This window comes from Stegostoma tigrinum, chromosome 8 (genome assembly GCF_030684315.1).
Source record: "Stegostoma tigrinum isolate sSteTig4 chromosome 8, sSteTig4.hap1, whole genome shotgun sequence".
Classification (NCBI taxonomy): Eukaryota; Metazoa; Chordata; class Chondrichthyes; order Orectolobiformes; family Stegostomatidae; genus Stegostoma; species Stegostoma tigrinum.
The window spans coordinates 15,877,932-15,901,044 of record NC_081361.1 but is presented as its reverse complement, the minus strand read 5'-3'; the positions used below and the strand labels follow the sequence as shown (position 1 = coordinate 15,901,044).

The window sequence follows — 23,113 nt, the reverse complement described above, 5'->3', positions numbered from 1 at the left end:
CATGAAATATAGCCAGAAAGGTTACTGTATCTGAACACAAATACACATACAGAGAGACAAGGATCTACTGAAACGCAATATACTGACACAGAGGCACAGATCTTAGCTGGACAACCAGGTGTACATACACACACGACGGAACACCAAGTTAAATAAGGTAATTCTCTCGGTTTTGTTGTAGACGTAGACAAGTATTCAAGGAGGTAGACAAACAGCTTTAACCCACATCCACACATTATGGGCTTGAGTAAAATCTCAAGAAACCACACGCACACACACAAACAGGCAAATACGCAGTCAGGCGCTGACATTTTTTTTAAAAACAAACAGCTGCACACACCAGATAGACACCAGTATTTTGACAGCTAGGACTGATAGATGCAGAATCTCAGGGAAAAAGAAAGCTTTCCTCCTCCCAAACACTGGCAAGTACATCCTTATGTCAATGACCACACTGAACTGACAAAAAGGAATAAACTGAAAGACAGTTACAGAGGCTCATACCTAGGCACACGCACAGCCGCAGATATACACACAGGTAGATACGTATACACGCAGGCACAAACACATTTGATACTGCAGTGATATGTCTGAGGCACAGGCACACAACAATTAATAAGGGAAACCATGCTTGAGCACTGTTTTAATAAACGTGTTTGCTGTACTTATTATCACATTGAAACAACCGACATTTAATGTGACAGAATTTTAGCAAAAAGCGACTTTGCCTTTGACCTTAAATGCGCTTAGAGGTAATTCCTAGCTGTTTCCACAGAAAGAGACGGTGGAATTAGTTAAAACAAATCTTTAACTTCTTCTCCTCTCCCATTCCCCTGCACGTCGGGCGCAGACTGTCTTCAAGGAGATCGCACAGAGACGAACGCGGTCTTCGAAGGGTTAATCAGCCGCCCCTCCGGTTTGACTCTGGTGTGCTGAGATCCCAAATTAGTCCCAAGGCGTTGCATTACTTCTCCGAGCTGAGGGAACCAGCGACAAAACTGCTGCCAATCCTGAACTTGGCAGCCCTTCTCGGGCTCTTGAAAGCGAGTAGCTGGGAATTGGGCAGGGGATGGACAGGAAGGTTGGGGGGGTGGTGGTGTTGTGGGGGGGGCGGTGGTGTGTGGAGGGAGTGGGGTGTGCGGAGGGCTAGTCTGGGGAAGAAAGCAGAGGGATTGCAAGTTGCCGACATCCCTCCCCGCCTTCGCAGTTCCCAAATCGAGGAGCGGCAAGGCGGCACGTCCCCTTGACGAACCCGACAGCACTGACCTTTCTGACACAGTCTCTCGAAGGCTGGTGGACCCATGGCACTCCGATCTGGTCTCCCGACTGTGCAAAGTGAACCTCTCAACCGCCGGCTGGGCAAGCCGGCGCAAGTCATCTTACAAAGCCTTCCTGGGGCAGGACGCACATCCAGAGAGAGAGAGAGTGAAAGACAGAGAGAGAGAAAAGGCAGATGTGGCTGGACTGGGATGGGGTGGATAAAGGCAAGTAACGTTCACCACGATCCCTTTCCCACGCTTACTTCGAGGAGCCCATTGGGACAAAGCCACAACTAGGATCATTCACTTCCGTGGAGAGGGTCTGTATCCTGGGGACGGACTAGCGACCGGCTGGGTTTGGTCCCCCCATCCAAAACGTGAGCCCAAGTGGCTCGCACGGGCTCCTTTGAAGACGGGTGACAGATGCCCCGAGAATTAAAGATTCCGGAGAGGAAGTCCATCCGTTCTCTCCCACCCACTGGTCACATGTTGTCTGTCGGGTCACCCTTTGCCCCACGTCGCTCGGTTTGCTGCTCGGTTTGCTCAAGATAAAAATAAAATCCCCTCCTAGATTCCCCGGGCGCTCCTCGCCTGGCTCTGTGTGACCAGAAAGCGGAGCGACCAAATGCAGATAGAGCTCCGAACTCTGCATTTATAAACCCAAGGGGAGGGGTGGGGGTGCTCGATGTTTGGGAGGGTGGTGTTGGGCAGGAGGAGAGGAGAGGGGTGGCGGGGGAGAGTGAGCGTCACTGAGAAACCAGCCTCCTTACATGCTGCCTATCGGATCTCTCAGCCTCCCATCCAATGATTTCCTCATAGGCACCGCTGTTTCAAATCGACCCACCGCACAAACAGTTAATTGGTGCTGCAATCAAACAGCTCCAACCTTTGCGTTTGACAGAAGGAATAAAAACAAGCAAACGTAGAGAATATGACAATAACAATTTAAAAGAGAAAAGAAAAGATACGTGGCTTCGTGTAATCCAAAGAAATTAACGCCAGTTAGCAGACAGAATTGAATCCAAATTGGAACGTGAAGTGCTTTTGAGTCCGGGCTTGTTACTCAGCTCAGTGAAGTTATGTAGATGACCTGACGTTAGTTGATTCTGCCCCTTCTCGTTCCTTCAAATCGGCTCCTGACCCCGGGGCTGTGTCCACCCTTCCCTCCCCACCGTGGCGTACCGCCGCCTGCTCCCTCCATTCTCCGGGTGCTCCATTTCAGCACAGGCTGCGGCGGACAGCTCACCTGCTTCAGCTGGGAGCACCGGGAGACACGGGCGAGCGGATCGGCGGGGAGAGCGGGTGAAACGCTCCGGCCACCTCCTTTCTCTGGCCCGCTCTACTTGTCAGGTTTTGGGGTTAAAATACCGGCAAAGCCCACGCAGCAGCTCACCCCACCCTGGGGTGGGGAGAGGGAGAGAGAGCGCTTCGGTAGCAGGCTGTACAAACCTGTCCTCTACCTGTCACTCAGCCACCTTTCCGGGGACGGAATCACCCGCTTACCTCCATCCTTCTATCTATCTATCTATCTATCTATCTATCTACCTATCTGTCTATCTATGTCTGTCTATCTATCTATCTATCAATCTGTCTGTCTGTCTATCTATCTGTCTGTCTGTCTGTCTGTCTATCTATCTATCTATCTCTGTGCCTGGCCCAGTCGTATCCAGAACGACTACTCTCGCCATATAGCCCTCCTCATGCCACTGTATAATGTACGTATCAGAGGGAATGGACGTGCTGAATGGGACAGCATTATTTGGACGATTGCTGCTCGCTCCCTCAGTTTAGTCACAATTCAACTTCTGGACATTGTCCAGAAAGGAACCACTTTATTCCCAGCCGCCAACATCCCCCAGTATTAGAATACCTTCCTCAGACAGCACAGACCGGGGGCTGTTCCAGGGAAAGGATGGTGGGGAATAGGATAGACCATACCCACCTCACTCCACCTCTGAATGGATCATTCATCCCTCACGCCCCCTCACGCACCTCCCTCCCCATGCAATCCCCTTACCCACGACGCTCCCCGAAACCTCCAACAGCAGAAAGTTTCAGAATATTATCCCACTCTGAATCCCGGGAGATTGTGTGTGTGTGTGTGTGTGTGTGTGTGTGTGTGGCTGTGTGTGTGCGTGCTGGGGAATCGGGAATGCTGCTAGGATATGAAGGAGGAGAATGAACGTCCGAAGTACATCCAGAGGGCTTGGTCTTCCCTGAATCTGATGGAATTCAGAGTCAAGGACGTGCGCTCTCTCAATCTGCCAGAGTGGAAGTAACGCCGGGGCAGCGGGAGAGGAGAAGGGACCGCTTTCCACGCAGTATCCGGACCTGTGCTGGAAGAATAATAGTTGAGGAGACTTCCACTTAGCGTATTCATTAATCGCAATGAAACATGCTAACACAACGCATGAATATGAAGGAATCTACGTAGTTCTCTCACCCAGTTTACTCAGAACCAAACACTCAGCAGAATGTTAAATCGTCAATTTATCTCACTGATTTCAGGGGAAATCATATTCAATATTAATACCTAGCCTGTAACGCCTGTGCTTGGGAGGGATGATCCACTTGATGGCACAAGTATTGATGCGAAACCGAACCAGCCAGGTACATACACGAGTGGAGGAGATGGGGCGGGAGAGAGGTTTGACTCTTGCCTCACTGCAGGTGAGCTTAGCTTTTCTCTCTCTCTACCCGGGCTCCACCTGAGCTTGGTGGGAAAGGTCGGGGCGGGGGGTTGGTTGTTGGAAGGAAATGGCTCGGGGGGTCAGCAGAAGGCTAAGGTGCTGGTGGTGGGCGAGTAAAGAGATGTGGGTGAGGGTGAGGGTTCTCAGAAACAGGGCTGTCACTTACCAGGGGTCGAAGCGGACGAGGATGTTCAGTTTGTCCAGAAGGTCCAGAGTTCCCCAAGGAGAGTAGAGAGCTGGGATCTTCTCCTCAGCTCAGAGATGGTCTACTCTCCAAATCACAAGCTGACTTCCATCCCCCTCCCTTTCTCTCTCTCTACCACTGAGTGCCTCTCCCTTTTTACACGTGGATTGTCCCCTCCCTCCTTCCATGGGAACTGCGCAGAAAATAAGACGACCATACACACACACACACACACATATACATGAGAAAAAGAATACCGATTGGGATTAAACAAACGAGGCTTGAATCTTTATTTCTCCCTGTCCTTTATATAAAAAAAATCCGGGATCACTTCCAGTTTGGAAGAGGGGAGGTGGTGGTGGGGAGAGAGGGATAGGTTTCAAAGGCAGGAGGAGGGATCAATGCCAGAGCTAGTGCCAACCCTCCCCCCCCCCCCCCCCCCACCTTGTTCACTCCAGCCGTGGGTCCTGCCGTGGAGTATTTGAATGGAGTTGCAGTCTCGGCTTGCTCCCAAGTTGTCAGTGCGCAGTTAGCTCCCCTCCAACACCCCTCCCCAACTCAACCCACCCCCTGCCCCATCCTCCTTTTAACAAGCCGACTGCTGGCTGAGCCCTTATTTTTGTTTTGCAATCTGTATGTGTGAGGCTGGGAAGGCAGCACAGTGATATTTTGCTGTTTTATTCGGAGAAGGATGGGAGGGACAGGAAGGGGGTGCTGTGCTGGGATTATGATGGTACCAGTAGCACGGCTGCCGCTGTTGTTGCTGATGTTGGGGGCCATGCTATGGGCCGTGCTAGCCTCCGGCCTCGACGCCGGGGACGGGGAGCTGCCTGCCAAGGACGGCGAGTGCAAACTGAAGACGGTGAGCGTGTCGGCGCTGCCTTTCCTGCGGGAGAACGACCTGAGCATCCACACGCCGTTGTCCGCCGAGCCCAAACTCCTCTTCTCGGTCAGAAACGACTTCCCCGGCGAGGTGGTCGTGGTCGATGACCTGGAGAACACCGAGCTGCCTTACTTCGTCCTGGGTGAGTGTGAGCTTTGCCTTCTGACTGGTTTCAGGACCCCCCCCCCCCCCCCCAACAAACTGTGTGCGTGCGTGTGACTGTGTGAGAGAGAGACGCTGAGGTCTGTGTAGGAGACAGCATGTTATATCCCTGTCTACCCTTGCTCTTCTGGCATAGATCAGGCGAGGTTGCCATTGTTATTTTTCTGTTATTTATTTATTTCCCTGTGTGTGTATCTCTCAGGCATTAAGTGCTTTCCTGTTCATGGCAAGGGGGTTTGGGGGTGCTGCACAGGGATATATGTTGAGTGATGGAACAGGGCAGACTCCGCGTTCCTCAAAGGTTCTACCTAGTCTGGCCTCTGAACCACAGGTTTCAACTCTGGGCTGGAAGGAACAGTCTTACCCTCCCCCAGCTCTCGAAGTCCATAGCGCTTGCTCAATGCTTTCACTTTACGGATTGACAGAGGACGTCTGGAATCAGATGGAGGAGTGACGAGAGGCAACTTTCTCAAGGGGTTCTCGCCATCCATTCGGTCTGCTCCAATGATATTCATACACAGCGATACCAGAATTCGCAATGTTGGGAAATAAACAGAGTGGGAGGTGGGAAAAAAACACAATGAAAATGAATTCATTTTGCTTCATTGGAGCCGGGTTGCTGTTGTTTCGTTGAGAAATAACAGGATTCAGAGGGGCTTCTGTTTATTTGGCCCTTCGAGCTTGCGAAAGCTCCTGTGTATGACACGCTGTGTATATTGACAATTTATATGACGTAACACCCAGCTACTTGATAGTCTGTGCACTTCCACATATTAGCAACACACACACACCCGCTAATTTGCTGAAATTGTGGACATGGCAAGTTCCTCCTACTGGAGTGTGGAGCCATTCTGAACCTGAGTTTAAAGCAATGGACACAAATAATAGTCCAGCAAGTTCAACTACTCAATGCATAAACACCAACTTGCATTTGTAGATACCTCTAAGCGACCAGTGATGATATGACAAATCCGTGGAGCAGGTGGGATTCGAAACTGGGTTTTAGGATACTAGAGGTTAAGAGACTACCATGTGTCTCAAGGGGGCTTCCAACTTCTATTTAAATAGTGACTATAATGTGGTAAAAAAAACCCCAAGGTGCTCTATAGCTGTAATAACAGACAAAATTTGACACAACTGATGGATGAAACATTACAACAGGTGAGGAAAAACTTGCTCAATAAAGTTGAATTTAAGGAGCTTCTTAAAGGAGGAACGGGAATTCGTGATGAAGTGGTTTGGAAACAATTCCAAAGTTTAGGGCTGAGCTAAATGAAGACTCAACCACCAATGGAGACCTGAATTAAATCCAGAATGCACAAGTGGCCAGAATTTGATGAAGGTTGAGTTCTCGGAGGGTTTGAGGAACTTGCAGAGTTATTAAGACGTATTGGTTTATAACAAACATAACAGAGTGTAAGAGTTCTTCATTCTCATACCAATGAGACTGTGACCCTGCTAAGTGGGTTTGCAAATCAACACCAAATTATGGACAATTTTATGCTACAGTTCAATGATCAAGCACTGGTTTAAAGGCATGAGCATTTATTTCACACAACTGCTTTGCAGTGAGTGGCCAGAGGAGACAACATTAGGTGGCCTTTAACTTTACTTTGAACCATTCATTCCACTGGGTCACCCACAATCCCCAGAAGCAAATTCAAAAATATCAATAAGAAAACCAGATATTTATGCGACACCTGTTGAACTTGAGCTTGAAAATAATCAGTTTTGGCAATCACTTATCTACCAATTGCAGTTACCTGGATTATTGCATAAATGTTTGTACAATGGTCTAAATGGGATGGACCAGATTTACAATACTGCATACAGGTTCCAGGTTAACTACTAACAATGTTTCCAGAGGCCTGTTAATATAGTCTAAACAGGCTCATCATTAAAAATGAACAAAGCATTCACATTTGCCTTCCTCAAACTTTGCTTTCATCATCCTACATTCACGCATGCTGTACTGTTAATTTGGTGTTCAATTTGCACTAACTTATAGAAATCCCTATTGTGCTTCTTGCAAGGAGTAACAAAAATATGTTGCATTGGACATGTACAGTGTGCCTGTTCCTGCTAGAAAAAGGACCGCATTGAAGATCCCCAGCCAACTTCAGCGCTTTCTACAATCTGTCACAGCCCAAATGTACAGCCTCTTTCTGGCAAATAAATTGAGCATCCATGATGCTTGATGGAACAAGCTTCAGACTCTGAAGATTCCAGAAAGCTTAGAACATGCTTTTGAGTTTTAGTTGGAATGTGAGCACAGGGTTGGGTCAACATAGTAGATAAACATGAGATGATTTCTCCAAAGTTGAGTACTAGTTGCTGTATTTTGGTGTGAGCAAAAATCACTGAAACATTCATTTGGCCATTGCTGTTTGTGGGACTTTTCTGCATGCAAGTTGGTGACTACGTTTCCACCATTACAAAAGTGACAACAGTTTAAAAGTATTTTGTTGGCCTGCCAGTACTCTGGGATATCTTGAAGTTCTGAAAAGCTCCATATAAATGCAAGTTAATCAGGCTACTATAAGCTATTTATAATGATTCAGAAATTATGTTCCTATGCTTTATATTGGCAGGTTAGTTGTAATACACAATTTACTTAGATACGGATTGGTTTGTATATTTCAAGTGTATTGATTTGAGCTGCCCACTAATGTAACTACAGAGGATAATTGTTGTCCTAAATAGGAATTTTTGAAATGTAATTTTTAAATCCACTTTACATTTAATAATCAATTAGCAGAATAGAATTTGCTTAGACTATTGCAGAGCACCATGTTTACTGAATATATACTGTATATATACATACACAGAAACATTATAATTCTGCCAAAGTCATTCATCCCATTATCAGCTGACAGTGGGGTGGCACAGTGACTCGGTGGTTAGCACTGCTGCTTCACAGCACCAGGGACTGGATTTTGTTCCTCCATCAGGTAACTGTCTGTGTGGAGTTGGCACATTCTCACTGTGTCTGCATGGGTTTCCTCCAGGTGCTCCAGTTTCCTCCCACACTCCAAAGATGTGCAGGCTTGGTGGATTGGCCATGCTAAATTGCTCGCAGTGTTCAGGGAAGTGTAGATTAGGGGTGTAGGTCTGGATGGGATGCTCTGTGTGCCAGTGTGGACTTGTTGAGCCAAAGGGCCTGTTTCGACACTTAAGTGATTTTAAGATAATGAATAGTTTTAAAATTACTATTAAAGATCAAGAATAAATTATTGGATGACACTATAATGGTGTATTGTATAGAGTCATGCGTCTTTCAAATTCAACTTGACTCTAAGGTCCACTCTTGATAATCCTTTCTCCTACATATGGGCCTGTGATCAACTACAAATAATAACATGAACAAAAAACACATAGCACCATAGCAGTATATTAATGGCAAAAAAGACCTACTAACTACATGTGTAAACACATATCACTGAATGAATTTAAAGAGTAATTTAATCTCCAGGTCAAATGGCAAAAAGAATCACTTAAAATTCACTCCAAGTGTACGAAACTGTTTCAACTGTTGATTGCAACTTACCAAAATGTATACTCTGATATATCACATTGCAACTAGTATTAAATATCACTTTAAATGATGGTTGAGTGAGCAATTTTTTTCCAGATTGTTTGGTGTCGTACTCTTGTAATGTAACATTAGAATGCACCGCTGAAATTCCTGTGTGGAACTACTGAAATTGAACTGTTTTACAACATTAGCAGTGTGAAGTCAAACAATAACTATTGATGAAGCAATGAGTATTACGGCTTATTTAAAATTGTTTTGACATTGTAGGATTATGTGAAAAGTGCATTAACATAAAGTTATTTCTGAAACTTAAAGAAAACACAAGGATAAAGGCATCACCAATATTTTAGAATTTTCAATGGGCAAAGATATTGGTTGGTTATATATTCAAAATTGGTGTCATAAAGAACTGGTCATTTACTCGCAGTGATAGAAATCAAATACCACTGTATTATTTATTAGTTGTAAGTAACTAAATGACCATATTTTTATTCCTGTTTCATACAGTCATAGAATCATAGAACACAGAAGAGTCTCTTTGGCCCATTGAGTCTGTACTGACCTGTCCACACTAATCTCATTTTCCAGAACTTGGTCCATAGCCTTGAATTTTATGACATTTCAAGAGCCCATCCATATATGTTTTAAACACTGTGAGGTTCCCAAACTCCACTGCTCTCTCAGGCCGTGTATTCCAGATTTCCACCACTCCCTGGGTGAAAACAATTTGCCTCAAATCCCCTCTAAACCTCCTGTCCTTCACCTTAAAATTATGGACCCTTTAACTAAGGGCAACAGCCATTTTCTATCCACCCTGTCAATGCCCCTCATAATTTTATATACCTCAATCAGATCTCCTCTCAACCCTCTCTGCTGTAATTCCTAATCTTAGCTATGATTTATTATCATGTTCCAATTTGATAATAAATGGATAAATTGGTAGGCTTTTTGTGAAATGATTAAGTAATCAATTAACTTTAATGGCTCAGAGATAATGGGAACTGCAGATGCTGGAGAATCCAAGATAACAAAGTGTGAAGCTGGACGAACACAGCAGGCCAAGCAGCATCTCAGGAGCACAAAATTGCTCTGATGAAGGGTCTAGGCCCGAAACATCAGCTTTTGTGCTCCTGAGATGCTGCTTGGCCTGCTGTGTTCATCCAGCTTCACACTTTGTTAACTTTAATGGCTGACAGGTAGCACATAATTATATACATTCCCAAGTACTTGAAATTTTTGCAAGTGTTTTAAGATAATGTTTTAAAATAATATTCTTCAATAAAATCATATGTTGTTTTTAAAACGTTACAATTTTGTAAAGTATACTTATTGAACAACGAGTTAAAACATAACCATATATTTTCCTTTGCTGGCTAAGACTTATGCGATCAACACATGTTCTTTTGGGTCACAGAGGGATATGGAACAGGATCGGGGAATTCAGCACTCCAGCCAATTCTGCCATTCAATGAGATAAAAATGATCTAAAGTTTAACTGATCCACCCCCTGAAATGGCACCACATTACTTAATATCCTTGGCCAGCAAAAAGCCATCAATCTCAGATATAAAAGTGGTGTTTTTTTTTAAAGTTAGTTAAAATTTATTGCTTTTCATGGAAGCGTATTCCATATTTCTACCACCGTTACTGTAAAGAAATATTTCCTGTCTTTGATTCTGAATGACCTGGCTCTAACTTTAAGATTACTTTCTTTGTAATATATTCTTGCATCAGCAAAAGAGAAGTTTCTCTCTATTTATCTTATAAACGAATCAAAAACTCATAACCTTCTATATTCCAGGGATTACAAGCTTGGATATGTAACTTTGCCTGATAATCTAGCCCTTGGAACGATGCTAACTCTCTGTTAAATCAGTACCAAATTATTACCAAAGCTTTTAAGATTTCTCGTGAAGGAATTTTAATTTCCATTCTCATTTCTCATATAGTATTGCTACAGATCCAAGAACAACTATCAACAGTTTCAAATCGAAAACTGACTACTTTCAATAAACGTTGTATTATTAATTGAATCCTGATTACTTTATCAAGATTTTTCATTTGGGTAGTGTTGATGCTCTGATACTGGTTATCATCGATACCTGTACATCTACTGCTCATTATGGTATCAATGAGTTCCTGATAGAGTATAGATTCAGTACTTGTTATCAATGAATTATGGATGAGTTTTAGAAGCTAATACTGGTTATTATTGAGTTTTATGTGAGTCCAGGTTATTATATTTATCAATGTCACTTTTGTTCGGTCATGACTTCCAAATTGATTATTTTTCATCAAATTATATACAGTTTTGAGACCCTAAATAAATTAACAAAGTTAATGTCTTTGTTACTAAATGTGGAGCTGGAAAAGCACAGGGATGAAAAATTGACTTTTGTGCTCCTCAGATGCAGTGTGACCTGCTGTGCTTTTTAGCTCCACAGCCTGATTGATTTTAGCTTCCAGCGTCTGCAGTTCTTACTGTCTCCAATGTCCTTGTCTAAGGTCTAAAAAAATACAACAAAATGTGCCATAATGGTCACTGGAAGCATTTGTAGTGCAATGTGGCATCAGTTTAACCTTTTCATTTGCTGGAGCCTTCTGAGAGTTTCTATTTTTAAAAGATGAAACCTGTACATGCACAACAGTCAAGTAAGGCCGATTGGTCCAAAGACAATTCCCATTAAGATTTAACAATTGTCTCAGCACCTGCTCTGTGTGTGGTAACATTCCTCAAAATTATTCTTATTGAATATTGACATGTGCAAGTCTGCTGAACACTAAGTGAGAATTTAAAATAAAATGAAAATCTATTGAAACATTTATGAATTATAAATTGCAGTTATATTGCTAAGTACTCATTCTATGCAAATTATATGTTTTGTATATAAATTTATTTATTTTCAAAAGTTAATTACTCAAGATGGAGATTGTGTGCAGTGAGTTTGATTTTTATTTTGCCTTCCGCTGAGCTGTTGCACTTTTTGGAGAAGTGGGATATTAGAATGTAATTCCTATAACTCCCGCTGTTGGTACAACAGGTACTTCCCAATCTCTTGCTCTTATTGACTCAGCATGGGCCTGAGCTAATGCACATTTTATTGCCTCTCAGTAAGCATTTGCTTGTGATAAGAAATTCAAATTGGATAATAAAACCCAATCACTAGAGTCAGGCTTATAGGTGTTAGGAATTGCTGGGGTGAAAAATTCACAATGTTACAAATGTCAGAGGTCTTTAAAACAACAAAAGGAAGATGAAAGCAAAAACCATTTGCCTGAAGAAAATTTGACTTAAAAAAGTATTGTTAAGGATTACAAATGGTCAAGCTTCCCTGATACCTCAGTGGGTTCATCCATTGAAAAGCTGAACAACAAATATCAGATGTCCAAGCTTTGATTATCAGCCTGTACATAGTTTGATTCCAGCCAGAATAACTGTGCGGATGCTGCAAATTGCTTTGGTATCAGACTAATTAGCCAGTGACCTGCTGCAGAAGTGTGTATACACAGATGTCGCTTGAGGCCGTATAACACCCATCAGGACTTTTCCACATTGATAAATATCCTGCTGAATCTCACTATCATGGCTTAGGTAAGTAATGTCCAGTTGGTTGAGATACTAGCTGGCCACAACTGCCCAAACTCCAGGAAGGAATTAATAGCTTGAGAAAAGAGGGAAAAAAATGTAGATCGGGCAAAAAAAGAACTACTTCGAAAAAAAGAACTGCAGCGAGTTTAAGGTGATGAGTTAGGCTATATTTTGTCATTAGGCGCAGTCAATGATTTAACATAAATGGTACACACCCGTTTGGAAAATTGGGCATATTTTGTAATGCTAGATATCAGATCACTTTGTATGCTGTGTACTTTGCTGTCTTCATCATAAAATTCAACTGAAGAGTGGGTGGTATCATTTTATTATGCACCCAATTTCCTGATACTCTCATGCATTTTGTGCTGAGTAGTCTTCACATCCACTATGGAACACTTTCAGGTTTGCTGGGAAACTGGCTACACAGAGAAGTAACTTCAAAGGGTCAAACAAAAGGATTCAGCCAGTAATCAATTTAAAATCTATTTCCACACACTTTATCTCCTGATTTCATTCTTCAGCTATTTAGGTTTTCAGGAGCTTTAATAGCAATTCCTTTCCTCTGACCTATATTTTCTCAGTTTCCAATGAGTTTGTCAGTGGGAACACTTCATCTTTTCCTCATATGTCTGCTTTCCAGGGGAGAAGAGGCCACTGGGGGGTGTCAGGTTGTCTTTAAGGTGACCTCACACAGATGGAAATGAATCATATTTGCTTCATCATCATCGATGTATAAAACAATCAAAAATCGAAGTTGTTATAGCAGAGCACACAAAGCTGAATGACTTTTATGACTAGAAAATCATTCAGAAATGTTCTAATTACAGTCAGCCTGTTTGGTGAGAATGGAGTACTCTCACTTTTTTTAATGCAGGATTTGAGAACACATAATCTCAGCAAACATTTTGTAGACTGAACTGTGGACTGTTTTTGGGTGAGGTACAACTAAGTATCTTATCTGGCTGTTCAAATAGATGTAAACCATCCTCTGGCATGGTTCAGAAAGGAGAAGAAACTGTGTCGTGTCCTGCTCAACACTGATCCCTAAGCCAGAGCTACCAAGATAGATCAAATGGCAGCTTGTTCTAATATTATTTGTGGCACTCCGCAGTATATCAGGTTTTATTGCTTTTGCCAATAGTATATATGAACAATGACAGATACGATTTTCCCACATCATTTGTGACTGCTAATGCATTAAAACAAAAATGACAAGATGGATGCAGGTAACTATAGATGCATCAAGTTGACATTAGAAATAGGAAATATGATTGAGGGAATCATTGGGGATGCAAAATATGATCTGACATATCAGCATCTGTGCTGAGGCATCAGCTATTTACAGTCCACATTTATGACTTAGATGTGTGGACCAAGTGTAATATTTCCAGGTTTTCTCATGACACAACATAAAATGAAAGATTAAGTAAATTGTGAGGATGCAAAGAAGCTGCAATAGGAAACAGAGAGTGGATAAGAAGGAATATAATGTTGAGAAATCTAGAGTCATCCACATTGATAGGAAATATAGAAAAGCAGAATATCATTTTGACTTGTAAAAGTCTTGGAAACATTTGTATTCAAGGGATCTGTGTGTCCTTGCCAAGGTTTCGCAGTAAGCCAACACACAGGCATAGTAAAGCACTAGGAAAACATTTAGTATGGGTTAGCCAACATTATGAATTGATTTTAGATTACAAATAATGAAATTTACTACAGCTTCATAGAGCCTTGAAGGGATCACACCTGAAGTACTGTGAAAACTCTCCATACCTAAGAAAGGACCTATTTCCCTTTGATGGGAGTACAGTGAAGGAGAAACATACATTGCACTTAAAGGCTGTCTAGACCAGTGGCAATTAGATTTCATTCATATTGCTTTAGTAAACATATGATCATGCTTCAACTTGGGGAAACTACATGATATATCGCATTTATCATGTTAGTTTAAATCACCCACAGACATCAATAAATATTCAATGTGAATTTAGTTTGAGCAGTCTTGACCCAGTTCCTGCTACTGACATTAAAATGAAGCAATGAACCATTCAGCTCAACCAGTCCATGGACTGACCAAAGTCACCAATCATATCCTATTGTAATTCAAGTATATTCTTTAACAACACTGATCATTTGGACACCCCCAGTCATATATCATTTGCAGTTTCAACTCTCTGACACTGATTTTATTTTCATTTCTCCAGTTTTATTCATTACCTTCAGTACCTGTCCTCCAAAGCCCACATATTGGCCGTCATTCATAGTACCTATTCTTCATTCACCCAGATGTTTACTTGCATTTTCTGGAAACATTGACTCACTTTTTTGACATGCATTGACACCAAAAATATACATTTGATTCATTAACACATCCTAAGACGCTCCATTGGAGCATAAGCAAAATGTGGTGACAAGGCTCATCAGGAAACACTAGGACACATGAAATGAAAATTTTGACCAAAGATGTCGTTTTTAAGGAGCATCTTTAAGGAGTTGAGGATTTTATGGGATAACACAGTATGGAACTGGAGGAACACAGAGTTCAGGCAGCATCAGAGGAGCAGGAAAGCTGACATTTTGTGTCGGGACCCTTCTTCAGATTTCTGAAGATCTGAAGAAGGGTCTCGACCCAAAACGTCACCTTTCCTGCTCCTCTGATGCTGCCTGGCCTGCTGTGTTCCTCCAGCTCCACACTGTATTATCTCAGACTCTGGCATCAACTTACTATTCTTACTATCTCCAAAGGATTTTATGGCACAATTTCCAGAGCTTAGGAATGTGGCTAAAGACTTGGTTGCAAATAGTGGTGCAATGTAGATCAGAAAATGTAAGAAGGATTTTGAAGATTTTAAGCCTAAGTTCTGCCTGTCCACCTCCTGCATTGCATACAGTCCTGGTATTGTCTCTGCTTCAGTTATAATTTCCTCCAGTTAAATGTGAGAAAAAAAACAAAACCATCTTTTCAGCTCCTGCAAACTCCAACATGTCTCTGGTCTTGAAGCGACCAATGTTCTGATATACCTGCTCAGTATCAGCCAGCTGAATCAGGGTAGACTGTTTAACTCAGGCTTGGCTTATTCCCCAGATTTGCCTTCATTTACCTTCGGAAAAAAAATAACGATTTCTGCTCTTATGTTTCATGCCGTTTCATTGAAGTGCACATTTGTGTGTTTATCATCGCAATTATAGATTTATCCAATATTTCCTTTGCAATCCTTCATAAATTACAAGAACTCCAGTCCACATTTTAACTCACACTAGTGCTTGCATCCTCATCATTGCCATCCCAGTTAAATTCCACTTTGGTCCTATGGCTCCAAGAACCAAGATGAACATGCTCATGCTCACCTTCAGGGTTTCAGCGCTGTCTGTTCCTATGGTCTCCTCCAGTTGTATTGTCCAAAAGTCACCCTCCCACAATTCTTACCCCGACTTCAGCCCAGCTTTATCTCTCATGTCCTGCTTGCTCCCCATCAGTTTTGGGATAGCAGGCTGTAAAGAATGGTGTACCATAGGGATCAGTGCTGGGGTCACAATTATTTAGAATATACATCAATGATTTAGATGAGGAAAGTGAATGCACTATCGCCAAGTTTGTGGATGACCCAAAAGTAGGTGGGAAGGCAGATGGTGACGATGACACACAAGAGCCTGCAAAAGGATGTAGACAGTTTAAGCAAGTTTTCAAAAACTTAGTACGTTGGATATAATTTGGCAAAATATGAGGTTGTACACTTTGGCAGGAAAAATAGAGGAACATAATATTATTGAAATGGAGAAAGATTAAAAAAAGTTACAAACAGAGGGGATTTGGGAGCCCTTGTCCCTGAATTAGCAAAGCTAGCTTCCATGTTTAGTATATAATATGGAAGGCAAATGGAATGTTGGCTTTTATTTCAAAAAGAATGGAGTATAAAATATGAAAGTTTTGCTAAAACTATCTGAGACAATAGTTTGACCACAGTTGGAATTCTGCCAACAGTTTTGAGCTCCTTATCTAAGGGAAGAAATTCTGGCATTGGAGGCAATCCAGAGGAGGTATACTAAGCTGATGTCAGGTTTGGACGAACTGTCTTATGAGAAGATGTTGAATAGATTGGGCCTGTACTTGTAGGAATATAGAAGAATGAGAGGTGACCTAGTTAAAACATACGAGATTTTTTGAGGACTTGGGAGGGTGGGCGCAGAAAGGTTTTTTTACCCCTTGTGAGAAACTCCAGGACCAGAAGACATAATCTCAGAATAAGGGGTCACAGGTTTAATACTGAGATGAAGAAGAATTTCCTCTCACAAAGGGTAGTGAGTCTGTGGAGTGTTTTTTTACCACTAAGGGCTATAGAAGCTGGGTCATTAAGTTTATTTGAAGTTGAGAAAGACATATAATCAGGAATGAAATCAAGAGGTATATGAAAAAAGTAGAAAAGAGGCATTGAGGATTATCAGATCAGCCATGATCTCGTTCGATGGCTGATTTGATGGGCTGAATGGCCTAATTCTACTTCTATGTCTTATGGTCTTATATTGTTGCCATCTTGAAACTGATCATAATTTGTTAAAAAGATTGACACTAGTGTCACTATGTCAGGGTCCACATTGACAGTTGGTTTGAAATGTCGATAAATGTGCGCAGTTTTCTAAGGATGCAATTGAGGCTGGGATTAAAGATGTTGATTGAGGTAAAGTTGAAGAAGTTTTACAGTGAATGTAACACTTGAACCTAACTGTATGAGACAAAAGTGAAAAAATGATCCAATTCAAATTGCTTAGTTTAAACATTCTTCAAAATATAACACGCTGGAATAGAATAAGAGCAAGTCAGATCTCATTTTTATCCACCAACCAATGATAAGAATTGAATATTTTTCAGTGCTTGTTTTTAACTTCAGGAAACTGTTGTCACAAACTAGCATCCCACCTATCAGTCACAGGAGGAGGCAATGTGAATCACATATTACATCATGTTATATCTAAAAATGAATCACAGAGTGGGGTTTAACAGTAACAGAGCTGATACCTAGAGCAGTGTGTATCCCATATGGCTCTTCCTTTTACTTCAGCTCATTCCACCATCTCTCTCAGATCACAATTTTCTTGTGCTACATTTCTTCCCAAGTATTCCTCTTTCTTTTCCCTGTCACGTGCTCTGATTCTTTTTCCACTCCCATCCCTGTATTTCTCCCTTCTCTGTGCCACTTCTTTCTTTTATCTTTTCTGGTTCTTCCTTTGTAAACTCACCTGGCAATATATCTTTCTTATTCCATCAGCTTGGTCTGTCCCTGCTCTTATGACGAGAGATTGAACAGATTGGGATCTGTACCTAATGGAATATACAAGAGCGAGAGGTGACATTATTGAAAAATACAAGATTCTTAGATGACTTGATAGGATAGATGCAGAAAAGTTGTTTCCCATTGTGAGAGAGTCTAGGACCAGAGGGCATAATCTCAGAATAAGGTGTCGCCCATTTTGAAACAGCAATTTGGAGGAATTTAATTGTTCAGAAGGTAGTGAATTTATGAAATTATTTACCATTGAGGGCTATTGAGACTGGGTGACTTAAATATTCATGGCTGATGTAGCTCTCCTTTGCTCTGAACATCATTCCACCTGGTTCTTTTTTTTAGTTTACTTCCGGCTCACAAAAACTTGAAACTTAGCCCCACTGACTAAATGTTGCAATATACCAATCAGCCAACCATGCTTCTTCCCTAACTTCTCAACCTCTAGTCCCCACCTACTCCCCAAACCCTATCCTGATGCACCTCATATCACACGTAGCTCTCTACGACATTTGGGAAACATTCACTCTTTATAGTTGGGAACCTTACGCTGATTGGCAGCTGGAAATTATTTTTATCAATAAGTGCAATGATTGTACTCAGGCTTGAGAGAAATTGCAAACCAACATCAAGCGACTGATTTACCTGGAATCTGAACAAGGCATAAATATTGTAGAGACTACCAATGAGTATGGTGAAGAATTTGAATGCAAATCAACAAGCTCCAAATCTCTTGATTATTGATCCCTATGGCACCATTCCATCCAGAGATGCTGCATTAGAAAATTCAATGCCCACTTAATAGAAAGTTGATGTTTATACCTAAAGAAGAACTGACACACAAACACACACACATACACACACACACACACACACACACACACTCACACACACACACACACGCACACACACACGTATAAAAACATACACCACACAAATGTGCATATGCAGACTCACAAACACGCTGACAGACTTGAGCACATATGCACATACAGAAAAACAGGTACACACACACACACACACACACACACACACACACACGCACAGACACACACACACACACACACACACACACACCACACACACACGCATGCATGCAAACATCACAGTGAAGGCTTTTAAAGGCTATTGCTATGATTTAGTTTGAGCTAACAAAGAAATGACATCACTTCTGGACAGCAACACTGCATGTTGGTGTGACATCTCTGAAGACAATTTGAAGATTAGATTAGATTAGGTTCACTACAGTGTGGAGTTTGCAGATTTTAGGAACTTTTAATCAGAATTAATTTTTAATTTTTATCTTTTAGTAAGAATTTAATAAGAAACTGTTTATTGTCTGTAACATAATTCTCCTTGAGTTGGTGGTGGTGGGGAACAGCTTCTTGAACTATTGCAGCCAATGTGGTGAAGTTACTCCCAAAATGCCTTTAGAAAGGGTGTTTCAGGAATTTGACCCAGTAGCTATGAAGGAATGGCAGGATACTTCAAATTCACAATAGCTTGTGAACTGGAAGGGAACTTGGAGATCAAGGTATTCCTATGCACCTGCTCTCTCTGTCAGTTGAGGGATGGCATAGAATTTCTGAAGCGAAATTTGTGGATTGAAATTTGCGGATGAAATTGCTGTGACCTCTTCCTTTAACTGACCTGGAAGAAGAAATCATCTACGTCTAGAGACTGAAACAAAGCTTGGGAATTCTTCGTACAAAGCATTAAAGCTTGTGTGACATTTTCATTTAAGAATAGTATTAAGTGAGAATCAGAGCTCGGGGAAAGGAGGTGACCACATACCTTGGGCTGCCACTGATGATCCTGCGATCTACTGGACTGATCTTGCAATCTGCTGCAAATGCAGCACATGGGAAAGTGATAACAATGGCTGGCAAGCACCAGAGCAAGATCCGAAAGCTCGAATAGAGAGCTTCCTTTAATTATTCACACTGACAGCTGATAATTACAATTTGCTCACTTCTCAACATATTCTCACACATTTTCCATAGGTACTTGGCATTCAGGTAAGCTGTGCGTGAGGTCAGCAAACTTCTGCTGCAGAAAAGGAACACCAAGTATTTACTGGCTCAATGAATATTTATTCTTCTCTTGCAGGGTAAGGTTGCTTTCAGCAGAAGGCACAGAACGGAAGGTAGGTGGAGAAATTGAGCAGCCCTCACCCTTTTAAAATAGATTTGTGTCAGCTGAGAAGGCAGCCAAGCTGGAAGGGAGGGTTCAGCTGCTGTGTCAACAATGATAGTTACATATTTTATGGAAACATCTTCAGCAGTCAGCACTGCACCATAAACAATGTGCATTGATCATCATCTTTATTTCTGTTTATCCAGACATGTCACAAAATTCAGCAAATCATTTTGCACGACTATCACGCAAGTCCAGATAAAGCCACGGTGAAGGTTTTCAATGATTAAGAAGAGGAAGAGCTTAGCTACTTTTCAAGGGTCTACCAAGGAAAAGTTGATGTGAGAGATAACAAAGTGTGGAACTGGAGGAACACAGCAGGCCAGGCAGCATCAGAGGAGTGGAAACGTTGACGTTTCACGTCATGACCCTCCGAAACGTCAACTTTCCCGCTCGTCTAATGCTGCCTGGCCTGCTGTGTTCCTCCAGCTCTATATTTTGTTATCTCTGACTCCAGCATCTGCAATTCTTACTATCTCACAGTTGATCTGAGAATTGGCTGCTATTGCATGGAGCCAACGCATCGCTGAGGCCCTGATGCATTGCTTTGCAATTTTGTTGACATCGGCTTAACTGCGAAAATGTTTACCATATGGGCAGATAGTGATATGGCTCAGTGTCAGACTGATTATACGGTTCCCTGCCATTTGCCATACCAGTGACACCCATGTGGATTCTATTCATGCACATTTCACACACCATCCAAAAAGTAAGTGTTAGCTGCTCTGAACATTTATGTTCTCAGCAAGGGAGTGTTCAGGCACTTGGGTAATGGGTGCAGTGAGGAATCTCTCAGGAACGGGTCCCCTGAGCGCTTGAACTTGATTTCCAAGCCCCAGGCTTGAAGTGGGGTTCAGACCTCATGGGGAAGGCAAGTGTTTTTTGTTTGAAGGCTGCAGTGTCCATCACGGGGCCTGCACCTGCATTTGGAGTTGCATAAAGCAGACATCTGAAGAAGTCTCAGCACCCTACCCATTGCGTCGTCTGGGACATTGAAGTGCAGCTGAAACAAGTTCACACAATACAAGATGTAAACAGAGTGAACCCAACGTCATCATTTGCTTTCAACATTAATTATTTACACAAAGCTTTTACAATTTATTATTTCTACATAAATGGTAAGATGGCATTTTTTTTTCCCTGAAATCCAATGCAATGGGAAGACACGTAAGCGCTTGAGAATCAGGGGCATGAGTAGACCATTTGGCCCCTCAAACTTGCTTCCCATAACCCTTGAACCCATCACAAGTTAAAAATACATCTATCTCCTTATTAAATTTATTCAGTGTCCTGGCGTCCACTGCAGGCTGGGTTCGTGAATGCCACATATCCATGATCCTATGAGAGAAGTAATTACTTCTCATCTCTGATATCAATATGCCACTGCTTCATCTAACACCATGATCTTTCATTATAGCTTTCTCCACAAAGGGAAACCATTGCTCCGTGCCTAATTTGTCAATCTCTTTTAACTTCTTTTACATCTCATTTAGATCTTCTCTCATCCTTCTATATCCTGGAGACTATCGATGTAATCGATTCAATCTGTCCTCATAAGGTCACTTTTGAGGAAAGAACCATTCAAAGGCTGAAACCATGGAGTCCTAACTACAATGTATTGTTGAGCTCCTGATGACTACTTTTTATGACTACTGTCATTCTGGTAATCCTCATTGTGACGTAAAGGAGTTGCAAAGTGATCATAGCCATTTCTAAATTATTTAGATTACAACAGATGTTATCTGCATTACATCATTCACAATAGAGTCAATGAGCACAGAAGCAAACTATTCAGCCCTTCAAATCCATGATGTGAAGAAAATCTAATCAATGAATAACTTTGGAATTCTTAGTTCCAAAGTTACTGTTTCTCCCAAGCATCCTATATTACCAGTAGTCAATACTCAAATAACATACCATATAATATTATCATGTAAGAGAAATTCACCATATTTACAGTCAGTTAAATGAATTGTAACTACCAGGGAGCCTTTTGTACAACTTGACAGCTCATTCACTGAAATATTGTTTCTATACCTTTCCCTCTTCCTGCGAGATGTGGTTGGTTATATTGTTCCATTCGGTCAAACGTAACCCACCACTATAAAAATGAGGTAATGGTGTGTATTTCAGAAATTAATAGTTTCCACATAAACAACATGATCAAATTTTAAAAAAAATCTAACACAAAATTAATATTTCATCTTGAGGAAAGAACTGCTGGTAAACTCAAGCACCTTCTTGCACTGCTTTCAAAGTTAATGCTCACTCGTCACTCTCTTTTGTTCTCCATTTCCTTCTGCTTTATCACGAGTAATGGCCACTAATCAACAGAAAATGAACATGCTTCCTTTCAGAGCCAAGTTATACAACTTCTACCATTCAATCACTTCACTCTGAGGCACGTTACAGAATGGCCCTCGTTCACTATGTTGTTTTCTTTTAACATTATTCATGTTTGCTAATGGGATATGGCCACCTCTATATTTGTTGCCTATACTTACTGATTACCCTTGAACTGAGGGTAATTAAGAGTTAACCACATTTCTGTGGATTTGGAGTCACATGTAGACCAGACAACGTAAGGACAGTAGTGAAGTAGATGAGATTGACAGCAAGTAGATAGCAACAGACAACGTCAAGACCTGGCTGACTAAAGACTAATTTTTAATTCCATATCTCTTAACTAAATAGAAGTTCTGCCATTTTTGCATTGCGAAATTAGAACAGTTATCAACAAAATAAGCCTCAGTCTGGAGAGCACTAGGTTGACAACTTTACCAGCATGCCACCAGCTTCCCCAATCAGCCCAAATGTTCAATATTTTATTACCTATTCAAACATGTCTTGCTCCATGTTCTTTGCCTTGAGGCAAGGAGTTCCCCAACTCTGTCTGGATTAAATAGTCCATTACTTCTGAAGAAGCAACTGTTCAGCTTGTTCTGCAATTCTGCAATAACTGAGGAGATTCCATAAATGAATTATGATATATGCATGTCCCAAATTGAGTTATATCTCCAATACCTTTCTTATATACATAGAAACATAGAAAATTACAGCAAGAGTAGATTATTTGGCTCATTGAGTCTGCTCCACCATTCAGAATGATTGTGGCTGATCTTCTGTCTGAATGCATATTCTACCATCTCCCACATCTCTTTACACCTTTAGTCGATTAATATATCTGTTTATTTTCTTCAATATATTCAGTGATTCATTCATCTAAACCCCAGGGAATACAGGCCTAGTACAGGCCTAGTTAATGCAATCACTGTTCATTCAAAAAGCTTGCCATCCCAGGACTCGGTCATACGAAACTTTAATGTACTCCCT

At 41.6% G+C, this 23,113-nt stretch overlaps 2 protein-coding genes across 5 annotated transcripts in view; one reads left to right on the top strand and one right to left on the bottom strand.

The window, feature by feature from the left end:
- LOC125456597 (BMP/retinoic acid-inducible neural-specific protein 3-like) overlaps nucleotides 1–4,278 on the bottom strand; it is a 160,388-nt gene extending 156,110 nt beyond the window's left edge. The window contains exon 1 of one of the 4 annotated variants that reach the window (XM_048539863.2): nucleotides 4,116–4,278. The gene's annotated coding sequence lies outside the window, so the exon portion shown is untranslated. Of the gene's footprint in view, nucleotides 1–735; nucleotides 966–1,266; nucleotides 2,026–4,115 lie in introns of those variants that run through there. The other 3 variants (XM_048539864.2, XM_048539862.2, XM_048539865.2) reach the window with 3 other exon arrangements.
- A 325-nt stretch (nucleotides 4,279–4,603) lies between these two features.
- astn1 (astrotactin 1) overlaps nucleotides 4,604–23,113 on the top strand; it is a 1,971,124-nt gene continuing 1,952,614 nt past the window's right edge. Inside the window, exon 1 of the mRNA XM_048538653.2 lies at nucleotides 4,604–5,158. Within this exon, the coding sequence (XP_048394610.1) occupies nucleotides 4,825–5,158 (334 nt within the window). The 5' untranslated portion in view covers nucleotides 4,604–4,824. The remainder of the gene's footprint in view (nucleotides 5,159–23,113) is intronic.